The sequence below is a fragment of the Perca flavescens genome, chromosome 6, assembly GCF_004354835.1.
Source record: "Perca flavescens isolate YP-PL-M2 chromosome 6, PFLA_1.0, whole genome shotgun sequence".
In the NCBI taxonomy this organism is placed as follows: Eukaryota; Metazoa; Chordata; class Actinopteri; order Perciformes; family Percidae; genus Perca; species Perca flavescens.
Genome location: NC_041336.1, coordinates 39,939,357 through 39,965,790, shown reverse-complemented (window position 1 = coordinate 39,965,790; position 26,434 = coordinate 39,939,357). Strand labels below are relative to the sequence as shown.

Sequence of the window (26,434 nt, the reverse complement as noted above, 5' to 3'; positions counted from 1 at the left end):
AGGGGGGGGGGGTGTACTCTGAGGGTTTGTCGGAGGTCAGGATGAGTTTGCCACTGCTGGATTGCACCCCCAAATGCCGCTCACAGCAGCATGCAGACGAGGTGGTAGCGGCACTAACGGGCGGCTCAGAGGGGCAGCTGCGGGCATTCTTGACATCACACTGCCACAATGCGGCCACCTTGCGAGATGCCTTTGGTCGCACAGCCCTGCACCTGGCATCCTCACTGGGAAAGAAGACCCTGCTGGAGTGGCTGCTGGAGAGTAAGAGTGCTGACCTGATGGTGAAGGATAAGGAGTCCAGCTGGACCGCTCTGCATCGCAGCGCTTTCTACGGACAGATCCACTGTCTCATATCGCTGGTCAAGGTATATATTTAACACAGATCACCAAAGAACGTGCTGTCAAGATGTTCAAGGTGTTCCCATTTAAAGTCAAAGTCAAACAATGCAACAACGTGGAAAGTAATGTGCCGTAAAAGGAAAAATTAAGATTATTCTTTGCTTAATTTCAAGATGTTGACTTGAATTTTGAATATCTTTTGTTTCTTGACTTTGTTTCAGCATGGAGGACTACTTTCCACTCACGACAAGGAGGGTCTCTCTGTCCTGGACCTTACAATGAAGGACAGACCATCACATGTTGTGTTCAGAAACACCGGTAAGAAAATGATGATGAGGCACCCTATGTACTCAAGGCTGAGTCCTTACTGCAGTGGCCCAGGTTCGATTCATACCCGCTGCCCTTTGCTGCATGTGGTCCCCCTTTACCTGTCGATTTACACCTGTCGAATAAAAAGCAACCCATTGCCTTACACCTTGGGATATCTGTCACAACTTTAGCTACTTCCAAGGTGCATGAAGAAGGGAAAATGTGTGAATCTCCAGCAACACTTGTAGTATAAAGAACAACTTAATTGTGAGACCAACATGTTTGGGCTTGTGGCCTTCATCAGGGTCATCATACGCCACATTAACACCAGTACAACATTGATGGTGAAACTGTTGACTCTAGTTTTGTTTTTGTCGAGAGTCACCAGGTTTATTAACATGATGATGACTCATTCTGTTTAGTGATGCATTTCACACTTGTACATGCATGGGATTTAACTCCCTGTGCTACATCACATGTCTTTCTGGCCATTATGATTTGTGATTTTCACATTATATAGAAAAGGATCTAGTACCCACTGTGGAAGAACAAGATATCATTCTGTTTGGTCTGTTTCATTCTATTTTAGCTTATTTTTATCTTATATTTTATTTTACACTTTTAATGCCTATGTCTTTTTATGTTGCCTTGTTTCTTTTTTCTTATTGCTTTTATGTCTTATGTGAATCACTTTGAATTGCCTTGTTGTTGAGAAAGGTGTAAGGCACACACACACACACACACACACACACACACACACACACATACACACACTTTTCTTTAGTGGCAGAAAAGACCAGTGGTTAAATCAAGCTTCAGGTGGAGGCAGTGCTGTGACTGTCCTTGTAATGTTTTTTTCTTCCTCATTACAGACCCAACTGAAGTATACACATGGGGAAACAATACTAATTTCAGTCTCGGGCATGGTAATCAGGAGAGCCGACAGCACCCTGAGCTTGTGGATGTGTTTGCCAGGACGGGGGTTTACATCAAGCAGGTAGGCTAATGACACACTGCTGTTGTCCCAGCTCTCCAGGGAGTAAGAATGTGTTTTCTTACAGCATAGGGCTTCCCTTCCCTGAAAACCCCACTTGCATGCGTCACACCAGTAATGCCCCTTACTGTACTGTAGGGCTGGGCAATATATCGATATATGAGGCTAGATATCATCTTAGATTTGGATATCGTGATATGACACAAGTGTTGTCTTTTCCTGGTTTTAAAGGCTGCATTACAGTAAAGTGATGTCATTTTCTGAACTTACCAGACTTACTAGCGGTTTATTTGCCTTTACCCTCTTAGTCTTTGTATCCACATTACTGATGATTATTTATCTAAACTCTCATTGTGTTAATATTTTGTTAAAGCACCAATAGTCAACCCTACAATATCGCCACAATATAGACATTGATGCATTTGGTCAAAAACAGGTGTGATATGTGATTGTACTACTGTACTGTATGCTTCAACTCTATGCCAACATGTTTTGCATTAAGAAAAGCCAATGCACATGGGTACTCCAGATAAGGCACACCACCTGGGTAAACCAGCAAAACACTCCGTCCCCAGAGTCCTGTATAACACAACCTTCTCTTCAGAGTAAAGCAGCATTTGTTAAATGCTTTTCCCTCCAAGCATGGCTCATAATTTCTCAAACCACAGATGTAGAAATATTGGTTTTGCTTGAGAGCTTTACATTTTGTGTTTCATAAATAAATAAAGTTAGTGGTTATACAGCCATGGTACATTATCAGGAGTATCGGTAATGTTGTGGGACTGAGTCAAACAGAGGGCATAGTTGGTGTGTCAGGCGTGGACTAATTTGCTTTGTCTTCTCATGTATAGTCTTCATTTGTGACTTTGTTGAGCCGGCCTGTGCCAGGCTGGCTACAATTTCATGCATTTGCCATGTGGATACTCTTAATGTGATTAATATCGCAACTGCCCCCTTTGATGTAAGTACACACCAGATGCTAAGTTCTAGTAGAATAAGTAATTACTGTGTTAGACATGGTGTCATTGTAATCCAGTCTTAAGACCTAGTATTTGTATGTGGGATGTGTATTTGTGAAGACATGATTACCTGTATTATTGGTGGACACAGAAGAAACCCCGTGTTTGCAGGACTTGTCATGCAGAGCCATTTCATATAACCTAGTAGGGGACAGATGGATCTGATTTCATGACCACACAATGACCCAGTGGCACTGTATTTAGTCTTTGTCTTCCTAGCCCAACCCAGCAGGTGCCAGAGGTTAAATATTAATTCCACAATGACATGTTTTTAATTAAATAAACTACACTGATGTGTGTGAATGTCCACGTCAATGTGATACTTTGGGAAACATTCCTGCGCTCTATTGAAAGCTTGAGGGTAGCAATGTATTAGTAATGATGTTTGCTTTTCCACTTGTGTCCTGGCCTTTATTGGCATAGTGTTTTACTATTACTACAAGAAGGCTTGGCTGAGGGACATGGAAAAAGATGCACGCAGCCACTGAGGTCCTAATCATAATGACAAGAGCCTTAATTAGCACAAACTTCAGACTCCGTTTTTTCCTTAGAATATAATGTCCAGTACTAATAAGCAAAAACTGAAAAATTGCAATTATGTCCATATTTAATCTCCTCTTGTCCCTTTAGGTGGTCCTGTGTAAGTTCCACTCTGTGTTCCTGTCTCAGAAAGGCCAGGTCTTCACCTGTGGGCATGGCCTGGGAGGACGACTTGGTCATGGAGATGAACAAACTTATCTGGTGAGACTTGTTATAGGGCAGGGGTCATCAACTACATTTTTTTTCAAGGGCCAGAATTTTTCTCTGGGGGCCGGAAGCTCAAATAAAAAAAATAAAATTAATTTATACCTATAACGCCTATTCTTGTTTGAAATTTTCACTTTCTTACTGAATTAATGCTGTATTTTTTTTTTTTTACATTTATTAGTGTGAGCAAGCTCCTAAAAAAACATGGAAACTCCATAATGATAACTGGCTCATTAACTAGAAAAAGATCTCCGACTAGGAGGCAGTTCACTGAGGAGTGATGGTTAAAGTCTGATTATGGAAACATTGTTGTAGTATGCAGCGTCTTGATTGGTGGAAAATGCTTGCAGAAAGAAACTGCTGTTGTCAGGTAAACATGTCACTGTCAAAGAGGCTGAAGGGAAAAGTTGACGTGGAAAAGCCCAGCTTTAATGATGAATGGACAGATAAGCAGGCTATGCACTGGTCATGTATGCCTCACTTGCAGTGAAAGATGCTGTTGTAAAATAATACAATCATCATCATCAAGAATGAAGAACTCGAACATAACGATCGCGTCATTCGCGTGCATATTAAATAGCCAGATGCATCTGTTTTGGTCCTATAATAACTCCATACATTGTCCGCTCTAGCGGAGAGTTTGGTTTGTTCAGCCAGCAGTCAGGTTTACAAGAATTTGTCCAAATTTCCAGATTCCCGGCAAACTAAGATAAACAGTTAGACTACAAACCGACAGCTTTTGTTTTAGCTTGTTTGTAAAAATTCGCTATTTGCAGAGTCGAGCTGTGTTTGCGTAAAACAGCGCGGTGGACAAGAGTGGACTGAGCAGATTGATATGTCGCTTTCTACATGTTTATGCCGGTCTACACAGGTGAGTGCATTGATAAGTATTGACTTTTTACTCACAAAGGTTTAATTGTAGCCTATTTACAGAAAAGAGACAGCGTGAGTTCATCTGCCCCAGCGGCCGTTGGTAACATCCTGTATCCTTCCCAGTCAGGTGCTGTGTGTGTGTGTGTGTGTGTGTGTGTGTGTGTGTGTGTGTGTGTGTGTGTGTGTGTGTGTGTGTGTGTGTGTGTGTGTGTGTGTGTGTGTGTGTGTGTGTGTGTGTGTGTGTGTGTGTGTGTGTGTGTGTGTGTGTGTGTGTGTGCGTGTGTGCGTGTGTACGTGTGTGTATACGTGTGTGTACGTGTGTGTACGTGTGTGTGTGTACGCACACACATCTTGGCTCAGCTCTGTGTGGAGCTCGGTCGCTGTACAATCCCGGCATGTGAATAGAGATGCAAATACAGGGGGCTGGGTTTTTGCTCTAAATGCTTGAAATGATAAATAACAGAACACATTTTTTCCTCTTTACATTTTGTGAATTCATGATTATTCTGCGGGCCACACTAAAAGCTTTGGCGGGCCGGATGTGGCCTGCGGGCCGCCAGTTGACATTGGCATTATTTCGAAGATGTGCCAGAGCGCATTTAAGTCCGCGCCCCCACTGGAGGGGAAAACAACTCTCCGCTCTCCATTGACTTGTATTGTGTAAAGGTTCCTCCTAGTCAATTTTGTCTGCTAGCAAACAACCGATGAATGCCTAAAGGCTGCTGTGTGGTGATACTCACTACCAACAATGCAAAGAACACATAACTTAAGTTTTTATTAGTTGCCGACTTGAAAAACGGAGCTTTTATTAAGACAAAAGTGAATACAGATGTGAGGAATCCGCAGGAAGAATGGGGAGACTGTGGGATCTTGACAATAAGCTAAGGTTGTATACAACATTATGTGTTAGCTTAACTTACAGACATATAGTTAGCCTATAACTGACATTTGGATATTTGACTTGGTAACAAAATGCTTGCGGCAAACCTAACGTCGGACATATCGTTAGCTTAGTGTCAGGACCCCACAATCTTCCCATTCTCGCTGCTGATTCCACTTTTGTCTTCGTAAAAGCTTAGTTTTAGGGTCAGCGGCTTATAAAAACGTAGTAATGGGTATCCTGTTGGTAGTTAATATCACCACACATACGCATTTTTCTGTTGTTTGGTAGCAGACGAAATTGACGAGGAGGAACCTTAACGCAGGTTAATGGAGAGCGGAGAGTTGTGGTCCCCCTATTGGTGGGCGTGGCTTTCAGAGTATGACGCGATGCCCTCTGTCTCTATTATAAGCTTCGTAAAGGTAGAGTATGTGGCACAGCTGTTGTACTGGATTGCATTAGATTGCATAATTGTTTAGGTGTAACCAATAAAGTGTCAATGGAGTGTATTTTTGTGGGGAAACAAAATGATTATTTTGGCATGAAAATGTCAAAGTGAAATGAGTATTCCCTCTTGGAACCTAAAGTCTAAAAAGTTTCCCCAAGACTGACTGTTTTAATGCATCACATGGGGGGTGGCTGGGATAAATTGTGTGGAAATCTTTTAATCAGTTATGGTGGAGCAGGCACTGGTATCCTCTCTGCAGTGTACATTTGATAACTTGTAAAACGTGTAAAAAAGAAAATTCACAAAACACTACAGTGCCCATGTCGATGGCTTTGTATACACACAATACTTGTTGGCAGGGTCCATTTTTGTCTTTTTATGAGATTTGTTGACAATAAGAAAAATATAGACTATAACAGACTTGTTGTTTTTACATTAGCTCTTGCAGCAGAAAACAGCGGGACTCCTCCTGTGACAGTGCCATTTGAGTGACAGAATCACTGGCAAATAGTTATAAATAACTGTTATACACAGGGATTTGCCCTAGTGCTAAAGATACTGTCACAAGTTAATGTAAAGGAAACTGTCAATCTTCAATAGCTTTTACTGGTCAATCTCAAATAGATATCATTGAATGCTGAACATTGAGCTTAGGATGTTCTTCTGGGCTGTTTTTTCTTTTTGTACATTGTGTTTTTATTTTCGTTTTTTTTTCTAATCTCGCTCATTATCTTCTCTATCTCACTCCTCTGCGCAGGTTCCCCGGATGGTGGAGGGTCTAATGTCCCATCACTGCTCCCAGGTGGCAGCAGCTAAAGACCACACAGTGGTGCTGACAGAAGAAGGCTACGTGTACACTTTTGGCCTCAACACCTTCCACCAGTTAGGTCTGGCTCCTCCTCCTGCCTCAGCTTATGTCCCTAAACAGGTAAGAGCTAGCAGGGATGATAATGGAAGAGGACAGATGACATTTTACTGTGCATGTAACGAGCATTGTTTGTATACCAAATGAGATTTGGTCATTTTGGTGAATGAAATGACAATGTGTTGGGACTTCTTTAATCTGCTCGGTTTCATAGTACATAAATTTCCTTTTGGGAGTGATTTAGTATTTTATACAACCAGTATGTTAATAATGATCTTTGATGTTGTGTCTCGAAACACTTCAATTCTATATTCTCTAGTTTGAATGTCCCTGTGGTATGTTGTGTTTGTAGGTGTTCTCCAAGACGCTGAAAGGCAGGACAGTGATTGGAGTTGCAGCAGGGAGGTTCCACACAGTGCTGTGGACCAGGGAGGCTGTCTACACAATGGGACTCAATGGAGGCCAGCTGGGTAAGCCTCAACATTGAGATGTCCGCAAAGCCAGTGTTATGAGCAAAAATGGCACTGCTTTTAAGATAGTGAATGTTGAGCAGATGAAGATCTCACCCACACCCTGTGGCACACTTAGGTGTCAAGGTAATGAATAAAGATAAAGTCTAACATTTTTAGCATGCAAGCATGATCTTGTTGGAATGTTAGAATGATACAAATGTTTATCTACTTCTGTTGGAGGTTTGGTAAGGAGGAAAGACCCTCCATTGTGTCAGAGGTGGATGAATGCATTTGTTGTTTTTTAAAGTAAAAACCCATATTAAACACACACACACACTGTATATGGGCAACTTGATATGTTAATGTAATGTATATTTTGTACTCCATTGTGTGTTGATCTCCAGGTTACTTGCTTGATCCTAATGGAGAGAAGTGTGTGACAGCCCCCCGGCAGGTATCGGCCCTATACCACAAGGATGTCACCATAGCTATGGCAGCAGCTAGTGATGGAGCAACAGTGGTTGTGACTGAGAAGGGGGACGTCTACCTGTTGGCTGACTACCAGTGCAAGAAAATGGCTTCAAGGTAAATAGGACATTCAACCACCCCTTATTAAACTGCAAAAATAAGAAAAGCCTGTTACAAGTCTTTTAATGAAATGGAAGCTTCATTCCATTTCATTAAAGGACAGCATACAAAATCAGCATGACCTCAATTTAGTATTTTTTCTATATCATTTTTTTCCAAATGTCATCAAAGCAATACATGGAACAAACTGGTTCATTATACCACAATCTGAAGATTGCCTTACACAAAATCACTAAAAACGCATTCTACATTGATTGATTTTGAGCAGGTTGTCTCCAAATCCAGCATCCCATTGCAGAAGAATTGGGCAATGTCTTGTTTAAAACAGTATTCATTTCTAAGTAAAAAAAGGGTGCCAGTATCTGTCAGAAAAATGCAAAGATACTATCACTGTAAAGAATGAAAGGTTGTACTCTATATTCTTCAATGCTCATAGATCTGATTTATATGTGCAACCTTTTCAAGTCACCAGAGGTGCTGTTCGTTCTGCATCACCTCCAGTATTCTAATCAGACCTAATTTAAATGGCAGCTGATCAGAAATCACCCACTAAACTAAAAACTGTTATCTTTTTGTTTCATTTGGAAATTGTAGTGCTGCGTCTGTTAAAGCGCGATAACACTGAAGCGTCTGCCACCAAGAAATGTAGATCTTGATCCAAAGATAGACAAATTACAGTAAATGATAACGTCTATTATACAAATACTTTGAATGTGACACTGTTTTGTTAGTTTCTGTGTTTTTCTAATTCTTCATTTTGATTGGTCTCTTTCAGGCAGTTGAACGTCAGGAAGGTTCTGGTCAGTGGTGGTAGTCTGGACCACCGTGTGGTTCCACAGCTCCTGAACGAGGGAGGAGGGGAAAAGGTGGCCATCCTGGCATTAGATGAAGCTGGAAGGGTAAGTGCATTTAGAAAGTATAAGAGGAAATGCTTTTCACTCTGTTCACATTGTGGACAGAAGCATTACTTAATTATTTGGCCTAAATCAATTATTAAAAGTGTAGTTAAATCTTACTTCTCTCACTGCGCTAACATTTAGAAACTCAAGCTGAATGTATAACATTGTTATTTTTATTTCCCCTATTGTTATCTAACCTTTGGTGCATCATAGACAGTTATACAATCCCAAAGCAAGCTAGCCTATATGGGGTCCTATAGATGAAAATGGTGACTAAGACTTGTCTCTGAAACTTTCCTTAAATCTTCACCCCCCTCCATTTCTCTCTCTGTCAGGTGTTCTGCTGGCGGTCCTCTGGAAGCTCGGTGAGACAGTGCCGGTGGGCGTATGGGCGTCAGGTTTTCATGTCGGACATAGCTCTCAGCAAGAACGGCATGATGTTTGTGACTAAGGAGGGGGAGGGCTTCAGTGGCGTGTGGGCCGGAGAATATAAAAAGTACGGGGAGAGGAAAGGTAAGGAATTTAGGGACATGGTAAATAGATAGTATCATAAAGTTGGCCAATGTTTTGCAATTGTCAGTTTGATTTAAATAGTTTTCATTGGACGAAACCTTAAATTTGTATAGCCAATTTAGAAATGTACCAACTGCTTTGATAAATAAAAGGAGTGACCTAAAGATACACATTTGAAGTTTATTAGAGTTAAAGGTCCAGTGTGTAACGTGTTTAGTTGTTCATTATCAAAATCTGCATTACCCGTTCACAAATTTTTCATGAATATTTACCACCACCATCAACTCAAAGTATTCCTTGTGGCTTGAAATTTTACATTTGCATGAACTGGGGTAGACGCTGCATATTCATGCTCCATCTTGAAATACGTTAGCCAGTAAGGGACATACAGGACATACTGCTCCACCTTTCACATTTTCTCTGTCACATGATAAACTCCCAGGTGCTGCTAATGCTGCTAATGGGTATCGTAGCTTCCCGGCCCGGCAAGTTTGAAGAAGGAAACATGGAACAGGAGTCTTGTTCTTCTTTGCCCAGAAATAGAAAAAGGAGATTGAAAAGAGCAAGAGACCAGCTTTTTGAAACATGAAGGCTACTGTAGCTGTAATACCTACTTTGAACTGTGTGGCGCGAGAGAGTTGATTGCGATATATGATCTCTCTTTTCAAGGAGAAATTCCTACACATTGGACCTTTTAAAACAAAAGTGTAGAAGGATACAAGAAGATAAACAACATTGAAGTAAATCATTAAAGCAAGTTTCTAAAAATAGGATTTAAGAAGTGATTTAAAAGAGTATGTTGATTTTAAATCTGTTTCTTGTAATCTTAGAGGGCAGTGTGGAGGTTTGTGGCCATTCGGATGCGGGGACAGTGTATGAGCGAATCCGCCTGGAGAAACTCCCATATGTCCACAGAGCTGTCAGCATCACCATGGACTCTAAAGGCCGAAATTTTGGAGTGCTTCAGTCCGACCCCAAAACAAGGTAGGATATCTCCCTTGGAGCCTGGAAAATACTTTGCTTGGTAGTGTACTTATTTTCTAAAGTCTGTAGAAAATAGACTTGAAGCCTAAAAAACACTTTGGGACCAGTTACACGTGTGAAGTTCAAGCTGTTTGCAGCCAGTGGAGACTGCTGCAGTGATAAATATGTAAGCATATCTGTTCTGTCAGACAGACGCGAGACGACTCCAACAAGAAACATTAATACATCTGGGTTGTACAATACGGGTTGTTAAAATCATGCGTGATACTTGAACTGGAGGAAATAAATCAATGAAATGATCATAAGGTGATGTAAAATAGTGGACTATATATCTTATCTGGTTGGGTCTAATTGTTTTTATTGTTAGATCTCCTCCTGCTGTTAAAATACCCTGCTTTATTATAGCCAGTGTTACAGCATGGAAGCTCCTTGCTCCTTCTTTTATTATACTACCGTTCGCTTGACAAATTATTTGCATTAGGTCTGAGAGACATTGTAATCTTGTTCTTGGTAAATTCTGTGCTCTATTTATTTTTTAAAGATGTATTGGCTCCAGTCCAATTATCACTCAGTTGTCATAGATTATACTCATCATCATCAAACTTTATTACAGACTCAAGGTCCAAATCACCCACCACAATACATAAATACATATCCATAAACGCACATGCATAGACACCTACCTACACATGTAATAAATATAAAAACAAACAAATTTAGTTTGTGTTTGTGTTCCAAATGGTCATTTTTGATCATTTGAGTGATTTTGTTAATTAGTGTCCACCCTGTGTCTTTAATCCAGTTTGTATGAGATTCCCAGCATTTTTCCATCCTCCTTCTCCCAACACTTCCGGCGCCTTCTGGATGAGGCGGACGAAACAGACAGCATCCATGATGTGACCCTCCAGGCCGGTGATCGCACCTTCCCTGCCCACAAGTACATCTTGTCCATGAGGTCCGAGTTCTTCCGGAAGCAGTTTATGTCTGAGAATGGCAAGGTTGATGAGGATCTTGATGGAGAAGTGAGGAGGAGCGAAGATGCTGTGGGCTGCGATTTAATCATTTTGGAGAAGATCCCACCAGACATGCTGGAATACGCCCTGCACTTCATCTACACAGACTCCTGTGAGCTGCTGGTGCATGGGGCCCGGCCGAGAGTCTCAGGGGCCTTGACTGGACAAAACCAGGTGAGGATAAGAAAGGAAACGTGTTATTCACTTCAATTCTGTGCAACAGAATCTGGATATACTAGACATACTGTAAGTGTTTAATATAAAGCACTTTGAATTGCATTGCTGCTGAAATTTGCTTAACAAATAAAGCTGCCTTGCCTTTTAATAATAGGGTTGTCACGATTTCGTTTGTTGTTTTCGTTGTGATTATGAAGTTAGCATTAAGGTTATAGCTGTGAACGTAACCGTGCAGTCTGTGTACAGTTTATCTGTTGGTGAAAAATGCTACAACTCCTCAAGAACCAAACCAAGTTCCTGTGTCTTGCTTGCTACCTGCTAGTTAAAGTGAATGAGGTTAGCCACGGAGCTAGCGACAACTTTAGCACAGACTAACTAACTTAAGGTGGGCTGACCTTTCAGGTGGACCAGCTATTCTTATTTTAGTGACCTCCAAGTTTTGCTTCAGTGTTACCTCCCTCGCTGCAACTGACCACTACTGAGCTTTATGCAAATAATTGCACAATGACATCATTGATATGCAAATTAGCATATGATGTCATTTGCACCTTTGCACTCTAAGGGAAAACCCTGCTATTGCTTGAGTCTATACAAAACATTTGCTTTAGCTGGGAAGAGCTTTAGCCTCTGACTCAACTGTGGTTATTTCATGAATCCCATGTTCCACTGTCTCTGTTGCCATTGTCAGGACTCTGAGCAGGAGAGGCTTATCAGCAGCCTGCAGGACTTGGGCCTGAGAGGCCGTTCAGCCCTCGAGGTGTACCACTCCCTTCCCCCTGCAACCAAAGGAGACGGTGACAAGGCCAAGAGCAAGTTTGCTAAGCCTGGCAAGAAGGGAAAAGGAGGCAGAGGTGACAAGGCCGGGGCCAACGAGGGAGGGGCCAACCCTGTGAAAACCTTACAAGGTGTTGCAAAAAAGCTGGGCCTGGGAAGCCTGTCTGCACGGTGAGAGACCGAGTGTGCTCTAAAACCCTGAGGCAAAAATCAGATGTGGTGTCATTTCTTGTTAATCATGCTTTCTTTAAATATTGACAGACTGGACGGAGTCAAATATGAAAATGGAAAGATCAATGTTATAAACAAGAAAACTGGCAACAAACCCAAATTCTTCCAGAAAAAATGGTGCGTATATAAAATTTAATTATATATAACAGTTGTAGCTATAGATTAGATGGGAAATAATTTATTTGACATGAAAATGTAGATAAATATCTGTCTTCATGTGTCTGTACAGCTCCTATCTTTGTGATGTTACTCTGAAATCTGAAGATGGGAAAGAGTTTCCATGTCACAAAAGTGTCCTCTGTGCAAGACTAGGTAAGGTCAGCCCATCAAAGAACCGAATACAACAATTTTCATTCATTCATACTGAAAAGAGAATGCAGGTTGTAATACATCACAAATCTGTATGTCATACAGCACATTTGCCTCATGGTGTAGAGTCTTAAAATCCCTAGTAAAAATATGATTAGGCCTTTCTGAATAATAGCCTCCTCTCTGTTGACATAACTTTAAATGTGATTGCTGTTTGATGTTTCGGAGTTAGAGAACGTGAGTCTCAAATGTTTTCAAATCTTTTCTGCAGAATACTTCAGTAGTATGCTTGGAAACCCCTGGATCGAGGTATGCCATGTTTTTATTTCATATATATATATATATATATATATATATATATATATATATATATATATATATATATATATATATATATATATATATATATATATATATATATATATATATATATATATATATATATATATATATATATATATATATATATATATATGAGAACCAGTGTTTCCATGGTATTTAATGCTTGCAATGCACTTTCATGAACATAACCACCGGTACTGATAATGATGTTGTCTTGTGCCCCCTCAGGCCACATCCTGTACTGCACTGGAGATGCCTACCAGCTCAGAGATTCTACAGGCCATTCTCGAGTACATTTACACAGACGAGTGTCCCACCATCAAAGGTAGCTTCTCAAGTTTGATGTTGACTGACAGCTCAAATAAAAAATGTTTTTTTTATGATGTTTTGGTGAATTTGCATTAACATTAAAAAGGCACTGATTGTAGTCTTTCTTTGCTCAACAGAGTCTTTGAATGTAGAGTTTGTCTGCAACGTATTGGTTGTGGCTGACCAGCTGCTCATCACCAGACTGAAGGAGATGTGCGAGGTTGTCATCACCGAGAACTGTATGCTATGCTGCATTTGTCTTTTCCTCTTGTGACAACAAAGTTAATGCAGCACAATTTTTCAAATGGAAAATATTACTAGACACAATTGTGTCTTTGAAATGATTTCCTGTGAATTGTGAATGAAGCTGCTTTGCTCTTCTCAGTGACTCTGAAGAATGGTGCGGAGCTGCTGGAGTTTGCCACCATGTACAACGCAGAGCAACTTAAACTCTCCTGTCTCCAGTTCATTGTGCTCAACATGGCTGCCCTGCTGGAGTCAAAGTGAGAATCACAAGAAATAACCTAAAATGGACTTAGAAAGCTCAATTATTAATTAGAGTAGGGTTGGCCATCGTTTGGATATTAACGATTCTGATTCCAATTCCAATTCTTCCTTTTGATTCCGGTTCTTATCTGTTCTCGATTCCGATTCTTTGAGTGGTGGAGTTGAAACGGGTCACATGCTTATTTCACAAATAAGAGGAAAGTTTTATTTAGATTCAAAGGTGGGTTGCAGTTTGTCGGGGCTTTTTCAATGTAAAATAAAGTCCCATAAAGGCTGCAACACAACCAGCGCCTGGCCGCTACGGAAACCAAAACTTGCGCATGTTAAATTTGGAACCCATGATCAGATTTGAAACCAACTCCTCCAAACGATTCCAATAAAGAAACAATTCCGATGGAATCGTAATTTTTGAAACGATTCCAAGTAGGAATCGGTTCTCTATGCCCAACTCTAGTTAAGAGTATTTCCAAATTTTTATTTTTTATAACAATTTAAACAGTGCTACAATTAATCTCATTAAAATGTTCATCAAAAGTATACATTGGTCCATACAAGATTATCTTGAGTATGTAGTCAGTAAAGTTTTTTGACTAAATTTGGATATACTATATGCAGCATGAGTAAACTAAACTCTTTTCTCATCCGTATGTAACTGTCTGTCCCTTTGTTTTTGTGTTGTCCTCAGGGCGCTGGATATTCTTAGTGATGAAGTGCTTGTGGAGCTTTCTGCAGCCTACAGGAGGATGGTGAGTCAACTTTAAAGGGATGTTTGAGGGTTAAGACTTAGTTTTAGGATGAGGGATAGAATTAGGTTAGGGTAAGGGTTAAGGTTAGGCATTTAGTTGTGATGGTTAAGGTTAGGGTAAAGGGCTAGGGAATGCATTATGTCAATGACAGGTCCCCACAAAGATAGTGCCACAAACCCGTGTGTGTATGTTGCAAAATGTGGTGTGTTATACATATAGTAAAATGTATGATGACTGATTGCAGTTTTCTTTCCTTTGTACAGCTTATTGAACTGATTGCGCCAAGTCAGTCTTGGTTCTCATACCTTAATGTAAATGTGTTCAGGTTGTGATAATAAATGGTTTTTTGTTTTTGTATTCAGATCCCAGCCATGCAGAAGAGGGTTATCACTCCATATCCTGGCGCCCCAGACCTCAGTGTGTATGAGGATGAGGATTTGGACTCAGCGTTTCGCCCCAAATCAGAAGCAGAACTGGATCACTCCTGCAGGTACACAAACAGAAATGTTCTGTATCCATATTGACTCTTATTGTGTTGGTGTTCTTATTTGGTGCAGAGTTTTGTATCCGCCAGTAAAAAAAACAACATTGCTCTTTTCATCTCGGTACAGACCAGAAAATAAACATTCAGTTGTGACTACTTAATGTATAGAACTAAAGTTAAGGGAAACAGGAGCTAACCAGGCTATCTACAAGTCCTTGCAATCCCCTTTTAAAGATCTTACAGTAAATGTGGAGCCCCAAATAGAGATCTGATTATTATTTTACCACATTATCCCCCCCTCCCCAGGGAAATCCTGTTAAAGAAGGCCAAGATGAAGGCTAAAAAGAAACCAAGGCGACGCTCTGACAGCTCAGGAGGCTACACTCTCTCTGATATCATTCAAAGCCCCCCTGCTGCAGGTACACTTAAACACATACGCGAACACACATGATGGATATATTGTTTTTCATTAAACTTTTACCACTTCTACGTCATGACAAACTACAACATTTTTTCTTCTTTTTTCTCCACCACACCAACTTCTTTTAAAGTATCAGCTGGTTGTTTTTAGGTAAAATGTAATAACGCACTCTCTCTCCTCTCAGTGGTCTCCCCGTGCCTGGTAAAGTCAGGCAGGGCTAACTCAACAGAGTCACTGCAAGAACTGCTCACATCCGACTCCGAGGGCAGCTACATGGGAGTGGGTAGTCCCCGAGACATGCAGTCACCTGTCTTCCACGACAGAGTCGAGGTTAATGTCTGACCACCACAACAATCCCATGAGTTGTTTTGTTGCCAACTTAATATAACTGATGATGCTAGTCATTTTGCCGCTCACTGTGGGTGCAGTATGAACGAATAGTAATACTTAAACTTGTGTTTACACTTTTATAGTTATCCATTTGCCATTGTTATAATCATGTTTGATTAATAAAAGCAAAGTGGCTTCATTACATGGAAAGTAAATATAATAAAATTGTTGTTCATCATCTGCAGGATGAGAAGGCTTTCAGTCAGAGGCTAAAGACCCCACCCAGTACCCCGACCTCCCTGAAGGATCTCCCAACTCCCCCCAACTCTGCTCCACAAATCATCCCCAAGATCCTTCCCTGGTAAGATAGCCCTGATTATGCTATATTTTAAAACTTCTTCTTTTATTCTTACAATCTTGGTGGTTTTTTTTAAAGCAGTTTTGAGGTTTGATTTGATACAAGACGCCCTGACTTAAACAACTCACCTTAAATCTTCCTACTTGACTTTGAGGAAGAGGTTTGGAAAAAGGAGGAAGCGCTTTAATCCCTACTCACTAAATAAGTATTGAAATTTGAGCTATATGTTGTAATGCGTACTTTATCAATCCCACAAGGGGAAATTAAATTTTTTCACTCTGTTATATATCTACACACACACACACAGGCCAAAATACACACATGCCTAAACTGAAACAATACATGTGCATTTATGAATGGAGAGATTTTAGAGTTAGGGGGCTGCCTCATAGGATGCCCAAAGCAGGTGAGGGCTTGGTGCCTTCTCAAAGGCACCTCGGCAGTGCCCAGGAGGCAAACTGGCACCTCTCCAGCTACCAGTTCACACTCCGAACTTGGTCCAACCGAGCTACTGCAACCCCCATCTGTAGTATGTGTGACTGTGTTATTACTGTCTGCAGTGCTGCTCGTCCACCCCCAGTCTTGGATCTGAGAACCATCATGGACATGGAGGCCAACTCTCTGCAGACCCTCGGAGCAACTCCTAAAAGCCCTGGAAGGTATGAGACGTCTGCTGTATATTTTCTGACTGAGGACATTATTAACAAACAATAATTAACAGTGACTAGTTGATGGAGGCAGTGATGGCGATCAATTAATGACTAATTGCAATAAAAAGTACAGTTGAACTGTTTTTCTATAAAATGTGATGCTTAATTTTGTCCTATTGCCCAGTCTGAAGGAAAGTGGTACTGCCACACGAGTGAAGATTATTTCTTGACTGTTCACTTCAGCTAACAGTACATATTTTTCCTCCTGCCTGCAGTGTCAGCACCAGTATTAAGCACTCCCCTGTTCCCACTAAACTGTCCCAGAAGCAGAGGAAGATGTTGGCCATGGCCAACAAAGAGGCCAGTATGGAGTCCACTGCATCCAAACCAACCCCCACAGTCACCCCATCCAAAAGCAGTGGGAAGGCCTGGTGAGTAAGCCCAAATATGAAGACCTTTACTGTCCACTACTCACGACTGTGAAGAAATGACTTCCTGCTTCCTGTTGATGAGTTTATAGTCTGTCACTGATGTGACAGTTTGTGTTTGCGACTGCAATCAGTAATTATGTATTAACAACGGATGAAATGACTTTGTGTTTGTGGATTTGGTCGCTTGGAATGACAAACCCACAGAGAATTATCTCATAACTGCAGTTCCCCTCAGCTCTACGGAGGGTTTTAGCATCTTTCAGCTAATTGTTTCTGCTTTACGGCCCACAACTTAACTGTTTTTTCCCCTCTCACAGCTCTCACCAGTGTTGTTTTTGGCACAGCAGGTAGCGGTTTTCTGATAAACCCACTGTATACTACCTGCCCACCACCAAACAAAGTTAGCGACTAGCAGGTGAACCTAGTGGATTAGCATTTAGCAGCTAAAGAAACGGATATTTCCTTCATGAGATTATGGAAACCAAACTTATGTTCATCTGGTGGACACAGACACAACTCCAAATGAATGCTAATGTTGCTTTTTGTTGGCTAGATGTGTAAATAACCATAACATGTTCACCAAACAAACTGTAAGTATTCACCATGAGAGAACACACTGACAGGACGGTCCTACAAGTTCAAAGCAGATAGACAAACAGAATGTGCCAAAAAGAAATCAGTGTTTTTTTATTTAGAAGCTATTTGTAGTCTTAATCTGAAGTCAACATTATTTGACATCACACACAAATGGAAAACACATCTTAAAACATGTTGTAGAATGTAGACCTAGAGCACACGCTGCAATCAATGTCATCTGATCTGCAGCACCACCTCCAGAAGTGATCAGATCTCTGCCAGGATTCTTCAGTCCCTACATAACGTTTGTATTGGTGCCAAAATGTTGCATGTACCAAAGCTGTCATTGCTTGTTCTGACGCTGCCATTGTGGGTAGAAAAATCTGCACATCAACTCTAGAGAGTTAGAAAACATGATCCCCTCTGCAGGAAAACAAAAGTAAGTTCTGGCTACAAAATAATGGTTTCTGTTGACAGTAAATCCTCCCTGCCCACTCACCTACTTAACATTGTAGATTTGAAATCTGGAAAGTATATTCAGGTGAAGATGCTTTTTTTTACATTAAGAGTACCTCATTTTTTTAGGGATATGGTGCTTGACAAATTCGAAAGGAAAACAATAAATAAATAAATAAATAAATTACTAACACAGCAGCAACAAAAGTGCAACCATCTATCTGCGCTTAAGATCAGCCCTAAAATGTTATAGAGTACCATGGGGGAACAGTCTTGAGACCCACCCAATCATTAAATGGCTTGTTGATTCCCTGTGAGAGGATTAGTGTCCAGGATTTATGCTAAACTGATGCAAGTATCCGTAGGAAAACTCCAGTAGTAAAGAAATGGGAGCGAGAGTTGAACCCGGAGGGGAACGCAAATAATTGGGAGTCAGTTAGGGACATTTCCCACTGTTCCAAGAACCCAAATCACCAGCAGATCCACTTCAACATATGCCATAGGACATATTGGACGCCTCAGAAGCAACATGGCATCGTGACTTTTCGTAAACATACACGGCACTTTACTAAAGCCAAATGGCGTGTTATCTGTACACATTTTGAGCTATCCACGTGTGTAGGTCTACGCTTTATACAGCGGATGTAAATATACACACCATGTGGCGTCGCTACGTTGTGTGTTATCGCAAGAACGTGATGTACTATCGCGAGAACAACGTCACGCGTGTAAAAAAAATAAGTAAAAGAAAGTTGGGTTTAGGAAAAGAACACTGGGAAAGGCTTTAGTAATACAAATTACGCCAAAAATGACAAAAACACGCTTAGGAAAACAAATGGTTGGGTTTAGGAAGGAAACATTGGGGAAGGCTTAAAAAAACTAACTGCTGAAAAACACCACACGCGAGACGCGATGCCGGCTCTCCTGGGTGAAAGTCCTGTGTTTTGCCCATCCGTGGACTTCCTTTCATACTACTCGCTACGGCAAAAATTCACACGTAATGTAGGTCAATGGCGTCTAAACTGCGTTGATAAACATGCTAAAGAGCAATTATGCGTCTTGATAACAAGCCAAAATGGCATGAATTGGCGTGTCATACATACGCAACTTTATGAGATCAGTCTGTTGGAAGAAATACGTCTCTAAAGTCATTCCTACTCCCTATTGAACATTCTGTCAACCTGAACAACCTGGAACTTTCCTACACGTGGTCTGGGAGTGTGAACAGGTGCATGAGTTTTGGAATAAAACAACAAATCAATAATATCTGATGTGATAGGATGTTGAATCCCTACTGACCCGATTGTTTTGTTACTTAATGATGACTCTAAATTACACCTGCTTGGGAGACAGAGGAAGATTTGGCTAGATGGATCAACTGCGACCAATAAAATGATAGCTAAGCGCTGGCTCCCCCCCCCACTCGCTTTGTATTAAACAGTGGTTGGTGTATTTTCTGGACATAATATACAAAGAGGGCAAAGAGGGCAAATAAATCTTCCCCCAAACGCAGCGAAAAGAGCGTCTGGGCAAACTAAGAGAGAAAAGCACTTTTTGGCCTCTGTTTAAGAGGTATTGGAAGCCGCTTCTCAGAGATGGTCTTTTTTCTTTTCCTCCCTTACACTCAGCGAGCGCAAGGGAACCCCTCTACAGCTGAGAGGGGCATAATGAATCTTTCCCAATGCAACAGAAAGTGCGAGGGTAGATGGAGAAGGCTTCATGGCATCCCGATGCCACGTAAAGCGTTCGGGTAAAAGAGCCCGAAGGGAGCCCAAAAGGGACCCAAAAAGGGACCCAAAAGGGCTCCAAAGGGCGCCCAAAAGAAGGGGCTGCTACTCTGCAAAAACACTCATATTTATACACAAAAAACATTTTACTCCTCCCAAAATTATCAAAAGGGACGTACTATATGTACTTCCCTATCCTTGTAAGGTAATGTAGGAAACACTTCACAAATAACGTTACAGTAATGAACTTCATGAATTCTACAGCTCGTGTGCTGTGTATGGCCACACATGTGCCTTCAAGACGCGCACACACACACACACACACACACACAGCTGCATGCACCCGTCAAGGCTGCAGCTCCTGCCTGCGCTCTTCTTATCTGTCTAGGTGCTTTCCTACACATGAGACCTCTTTCTGTCATAAAATGCAAAAACAGAGCAGTATGTAAGCAAAAGACAGATTAATATATGAGCAAAAACAGATTAATATATAAGCAAGATATATGTTGTTGTTTTTTTGGGTTTCAACACACACACTCTAAGCAATGATATAGTTTGCTTCTCAAAACACATCTATCTAAGTGAATATATAGTTATCCTGGTATACTGACAATGTTATATATGTTGTAAAGCAAGGAATGACACAGATTCTGCCATTTCTTTGTTTTTGGGTTAGGGAACACTACCAACTCGATATTTCCCAGCCCTAGTATGCACCACTTGACATTACCTGACCCATATTGTGGATTTTTTATTCTGTATGTCTGGATGATAAATGGTGATTTAAAAAAAAAAAAGTGCAACCCTCTTTTTACTTTTATCATGAATTTGTGTGTCATACATGCTCATTTGTTTCAATCTGCAGGGCAACAGTGGTCCAGTCCCCACCCTCCTCATGTTCCTTTCGAGCGCTGCTGGAAGAGGAGGAGAACTGCCTGATCAGAATGGGACAAACAGGAGCCCAGAGGGCCCTAGGGGCCCAGGTGTCGCCTGTCACCTCTACTTCTGCAACCAGGAGGGTCACGTTCAAATGTGCCGAAAGCAGTGAGCCAGAGCGACCCACTGGGTGAGCGTCTATACAGAAACACGCACAAGAGATAGGTCCATGCCAAAACTAGGTTGACTTCTTCTGTTCTGTACTGCTGTTTTCCACTTGGTGGCACTGTTGTAGTGTCGTCATAAAACTGCTGTTTTTTTGTTTTGTTTTTTAAATCAGCAGCCCACACACACAATATATACAAGATACAGAATACCACATTAAGAGTCATTCCCTGGTACTTCAATACTGACTAACCTTATTGCACTACCTAATCTAAGCCTTAATTTAACATACTTGAATTATATCCGTTCTAATTATGTTCTCATCTCTCATCAGAAGGAAGAGAAAAGAAAGTTTTTTTTACTCATATCTTTGGGTCACTTGGAAGTTTAAAATTGATTTGACACAAACACACTGGCTTTCAGATTAAGAAGTAAATGGGGAAGTAGCGTTGAGTCTTTATCTACGACTGATTCTCCATAGAAGGCAGAGGGGAAAAATAAAAAAAAAATAAAATAAAATATATATATATATATATATATATATACATACACATACACATATACATACATACATACACATACATACATACACATATACACATATACACATACATACATACACATATACACATACATACATACACATATACACTTGTTGAATGTAAGTGCTGACTGACAGGATCTCCTCTAGTTAGAAAGAGTGAGAGCAGACCCGGTACAGCCGGTTTGTCTGGGTTGACAGAGTCACCCTAACCTTTTACAACATCCCCCGACAGCTGGACAAACACCCCACACACACACACACACTCACACTGACTTACACTCCTGCAGTATGAGCTCCATTCTGTAAATATGCATTTCTAGTTGAATTTTATTTTATTGCATGTATCTCTGATGTAGGACTGTGTGTGAGAGATACAAATGTATTCAACTGTGGGAGTGTTAGACCATCTTCGTCTTCCTAGGTTTTTGCAAGTGCGTCTCTTTTATCGGATATCATACTTCCTTTGCTGTATCTTTGCAACATGAAGCTTGGGTAATCTTTAGAGCCGACTTCTAGATATTAAACATCTGTGTGTGGGAGTCACTCTAGTGAAGCCGGTGATGTTAATCAGTGTTGATAAGGGCAGCGCTCTTGTCACAATGGATCATACAGAACAGGGAGCAGGTTTCAGGTTCCTCTTGGTATTTGAATGAGCAGAGAGACAGACAAGTTCAAGGCTCAGGAAGCAGCAACAACCTCGTATATTTCCATATCCCAAGTCAGAATTAATAGAGATGCCTTTTATATTCTTGTCAGAATCTTTTTTGTTTTTTTCTTCTCCTTATGTCTTCTATTAATTTCCAGAGGTCTTTCTTGGCCAGGTTAACATGCGCACACACAAACACAGACTTTCCAAAAAAAATTTAACATGCATCAAAGTGAGCGATTAGAAAATGTTTTTGGCCACATTTATAACAAACTATTAATGCAGTGTGTCTCCAACCCTAACATAGCAACTATGAAATGAGAACTCACTTTAAGCACACACAAATCAGACATGTCATTTATGTGACATGTCATATTTTACATCATACGTCATGTCAAATAGATGTCCAGGATCATTGTAGAATAGGAAAAAGCAAGACAGGTTGTGCACTTTCGGAGTCGGAAAATAGAAATATTCAGAGAGGAAACAATGTCTCCTGCAATCTTTTTTTTTTTTTTTTTTTTTTTTTTTTTTTAAAAGGCAAATTTATTTATATAACACAAGTAATAAGAGGTAGCTTCAAAGCTTTTAATGGAAATGGAAAATAACTTAAAGATTGAATTAAAAACATGAACTTGTATACAAAGTTAGAGATGATCCCGATGTAAAAATTTAAATAAAGACAAAAAAAAGCAGTAAACAAACATTAGAAGGCACTAGAAAATGTTAGATTGTCTGGTGATTGCGCCTATAGTGAGTGTGGCCTACAGTAACAGAAAGAAGCTTTGCTGATCTTAAATTCTAACTCTGCAAACTGATTTTGTTAGGTGTACACAAATGTTTTGGGGTAACCAGGACACAGACTATTTCAGTAGCCCAGCTCACTGGTAATGAAGGCATCTATCAGTTTTTCCACATTAGTTAACATTGGGTGTCTTATTTTGTAGCAGCTAAAATCAATATTTTTTACAATAACAATGGATCTAATGACTTAAATTAGATCCATTTAATTTCACGTAAAATGTGAAAGGCATTGAGACGAATCCACAGAGAATTCTAGCCTAAAGGCCTTTTTATAATTGTGCGTTGAATCGACGGCGCAGGGTCCGGCGTAGACGCAGACGGTTACGCGCTGGCTGCGTAGCGTGAGCGTGGCGTTTCTGTTGCGTGGCGGCTGCGTGGATTTTTGTCTTTCCACACCAGCGGTGCTGCTGCTAGCCTTGTCTGTACACATGTATGTTTCCCATTGATAAAATGAATTGCCATGTTTAACCATCCATCCATCCATCTTCGTCCGCTTATCCGATGTCGGGTCGCGGGGGGAGCAGCTCCAGCAGGGGACCCCAAACTTCCCTTTCCCGAGCCATGTTTAACATAAAAATATATATTGATTTGGTTACAGCAAAGACAACGTCTGCAGTATTGATGGCAAAATAGGCTACAGAATGTTTCCTTCTGTATTGACAGGTGTAATATTAGAAAATCAATTTTTGTTTTTTTTGTATTTGTGTCTAAATGACCTATAAACATCTTTTCCTATTGTATTTTGTCTGGAAACGCTTCCAACACGCTTGCATGTCGCGTGAAAAATAGGCGTTGGTTTTATTTCTAGCAGGCACGCGGCTCGAGCTGCGCCTGAGACGCGTGTGTCACGCAGGCAGTGTGTAAGCTCTAACCTGTTACCATGGGAGCCCAAATATATAAACGGACACGCCACGCAGCTGACACACTCGCGCCATGCAGCCAGTGTGTAACCGGCTTAAGTCTGCAGTTCCCCTCAGTTCTGTGACTCTTTAATACTTGTTTCAGGTCTTAGTTTTGATTGACAGTTGCAACTTTGAACAGTTTTGGTTCACTCCCACCAGTTTCAGTGTCGTTTTGGTCAATGGACTGAATCCCTTTTTCAACGGGATGGAAGTCATTAGAAGCAAGCAATGGGTGTAAATCTGAGAATCGTCAGCATAATTATAATAGGAAACATGTTTTTTTTTTTTTGTAACTAATATGCCCTATATATGACTGGAAGCTTGTAGAGATGAAATAGAACAGGACCAGGATTCAGACCCTGTGGAACCCCGTAAGAGGTCTTGTGTTCTTTAGACCTGAACTGTCCAATAGAGGCTAAATGTTTCTGGTCTCAAGCAATAATTTGAAACCAGTTTAGACTGGTCCTGCCATTTTCTAATCTACTCAACAATATGTTGTGATCCACTGCACTGTATGAAATGCGTCACTGAGGACAAGGACAAAAATCTTGCCTGCATCTGTGCTCATGCAAAGATCACGTAAAACATGAATAAGCGCTGTCTCAGTACTGTGATTGTGAAGTCATCCCGGCTGTATTATATGATCGAGATGTATTTGAATCATGCAGTCATAGCAGAGGTCTGGGAGAGCCAGGTGGACAGGCAGCCGTTCACTCACAGGAGCTTGTCAGTAGTGGTCAACTCAACCTTTATCCATGCACTTACTCTTATGGCTTTCACTATCACAGCAACCAGCACTAATACCCATTTTTTCTCTCTCTCTCTCTCTCTCTCTCGCTCTCTCTCTGTGTGTGTGTCACCCGTCTCTCCCCTCAGTCCCTGGGTGCTAGGAGCAGTGGGCAGCCCTCCCCTCTCCTCCCTTGTGACCTTTGCCTCCATCGTGGAGGAGGAGAAGGAGCAGGAAGCCGCGCTGATACGCAGCCGCGAGAAGCCGCTGGCGCTCATCCAGGTAACATGTCTGGTTTGTGTGCGTAAGTGTTTCCACACTCACCCACAAATGCAGTACACACTCCTTGCGTGACTGAAGTTCTAGCTTGTGTGTGGACCATCCAAGTGGAAAACCTAATGGTGGTGTTTCATGGTTGCATTGCCACAGCTTGCATCTCCTTTCTATCCCTATCTGGCAGGCATGTATCTAATAAACACCACGTTCTTTACAGTGCCGGTTAGAAGTGAGGTCTTTTCCAGTTTTGTCTTTAGACAACCCTCACTACCCGTTCTGTCAACGCCTTCACAAACACTTATTCCCCCTCTAGCTTTCTGCTTGCCATTACGTAAAACACTCTTATTATCATTAAGCTCTCAGTGTCAGCGTTTTCTCTTTTACCCTCAAATAAAGTGTGGGTTTTTCTGACCACAATATCCCCGGCTCCATCTCCTTTTCTTGTCTTTTTCTGTCCTTGTAGATTGAAGAGCGGGCAATCCAAGACCTTTTGTTCCATTATAAAGCACGCAACAATCCCGATGAGCTGATAGTGGTGGAGAGGTCTTCCAGAGGTCCTATGGCAGTCCCAACCTGGAACAAACACTGATGTTTAGCAGCACAGCCGCTACATACCGTCAAAGTGAGAACATCCCCTGCAGTTGTCCCTCTGTATTATTGGCTGCGTCCCTGCTGCAGCTTCCAAGAAATATCCTGTGATCTATCAGTCCGTGTTGAGATGCACCTCAGACTCAAGCCCGCTGTGGGAAGGGTTTGATGCTAATGTATGCTCGTCTCTGCAGTGTTACTTCAAGTTTTATTTTATTGCTGCTCAACATTTTGTTTTGTATGAGTGAGAGGGAATGAGTGTTCTTTCTGACTTTATGCGCTCCTGTAGAGACGTTTTGGGTTGTGGGATTACTCCTACTTGTTTGATTTTTGTTTTCTTATAGTGGGATTATATTTTACTTGGCAAACCAATGATACGAAAAGTAAAAAAAACTCCCCAATGAATATGTGAAGTTTAAGTTGCCAAAGAAATGGAGATGTTCAAGCCACAAAATGGGTCCAAATTGTGTCACCTTGAGGTGTGTGTGTGTGTGTGTGTGTGTGTGTGTGTGTGTGTGTGTGTGTGTGTGTGTGTGTGTGTGTGTGTGTGTGTGTGTGTGTGTGTGTGTGTGTGTGTGTTAAATCAGTGGAATCGCTTAATGTGATGGAGAAAGTAAGAGTGCCAATTATCAACTTTGGCAGAGCATCATTTGTACTTGAGCTGTTTACCAAGGCACTATGTTTAGTTTATTTTTATGGTCCGTTCTTCTTCTTGATACTTTGATCATTTTTGATGGATTGCTTCAGCTGTTTTGCACTGACATGGTAATCTTGCTGGACTCGGTAAATATGTGTATTTTAAATATGACTGAAATACATTTTTCATGTTTAAAATATATTATTATTTGTTGCAGTTATAGTAAATGGTGATTGTGTGGAGCTGGCAGTCACTAGTTATCACTAGTGTGCTTCAGGGAAGGTGGTGTGCCTTTATCAAATAATGACTACAGATACAGCCGCTAAAATATATTTTTTCCTCTGCATTATTTAGTTGTTTTACCCTCCAGCTTTTCTGCTGAAGCTAATGTAAGCTTGGTAGGTACTTACTTTCTGATCTTGACCATGTAATATTGTCTTCAGATGCCATTTGTGTGTGGAGACATCAGGATGTGACTAGAAAATGGCATGTAATAAAATGTCTCACCTGTGCAATGA

The 26,434-nt window shown here is 41.0% G+C and overlaps 1 protein-coding gene across 1 annotated transcript; it reads left to right on the top strand.

Annotated features, from left to right (window-relative positions):
• Window positions 1-26,434, top strand: ibtk (inhibitor of Bruton agammaglobulinemia tyrosine kinase). Its single transcript, XM_028580604.1, has 28 exons — window positions 1-365; window positions 561-657; window positions 1,521-1,645; window positions 3,292-3,402; window positions 6,367-6,537; window positions 6,827-6,944; window positions 7,331-7,511; window positions 8,290-8,413; window positions 8,749-8,926; window positions 9,757-9,910; window positions 10,713-11,097; window positions 11,789-12,045; window positions 12,136-12,222; window positions 12,335-12,417; window positions 12,686-12,723; window positions 12,985-13,081; window positions 13,203-13,304; window positions 13,451-13,568; window positions 14,258-14,318; window positions 14,681-14,808; window positions 15,109-15,221; window positions 15,408-15,553; window positions 15,799-15,914; window positions 16,472-16,570; window positions 16,837-16,992; window positions 20,617-20,817; window positions 24,565-24,697; window positions 25,155-26,434. The coding sequence occupies exons 1-28, from the start codon at window positions 42-44 to the stop codon at window positions 25,278-25,280; spliced, it is 4,029 nt and encodes a 1,342-aa protein (XP_028436405.1). The 5' UTR covers window positions 1-41; the 3' UTR covers window positions 25,281-26,434.

What these genes read in the sequence shown, in the direction of transcription:
- ibtk (XM_028580604.1), top strand. Translation starts at nt 42, where the DNA reads ATGAGTTTGCCACTGCTGGATTGCACCCCCAAATGCCGCTCACAGCAG. An exon ending in ACTCAATGGAGGCCAGCTGG is followed by an intron (nt 6,945 to 7,330) that starts GTAAGCCTCAAC and finishes GTTGATCTCCAG; the next exon opens with GTTACTTGCTTGATCCTAAT. An exon ending in TTGGAAACCCCTGGATCGAG is followed by an intron (nt 12,724 to 12,984) that starts GTATGCCATGTT and finishes GTGCCCCCTCAG; the next exon opens with GCCACATCCTGTACTGCACT.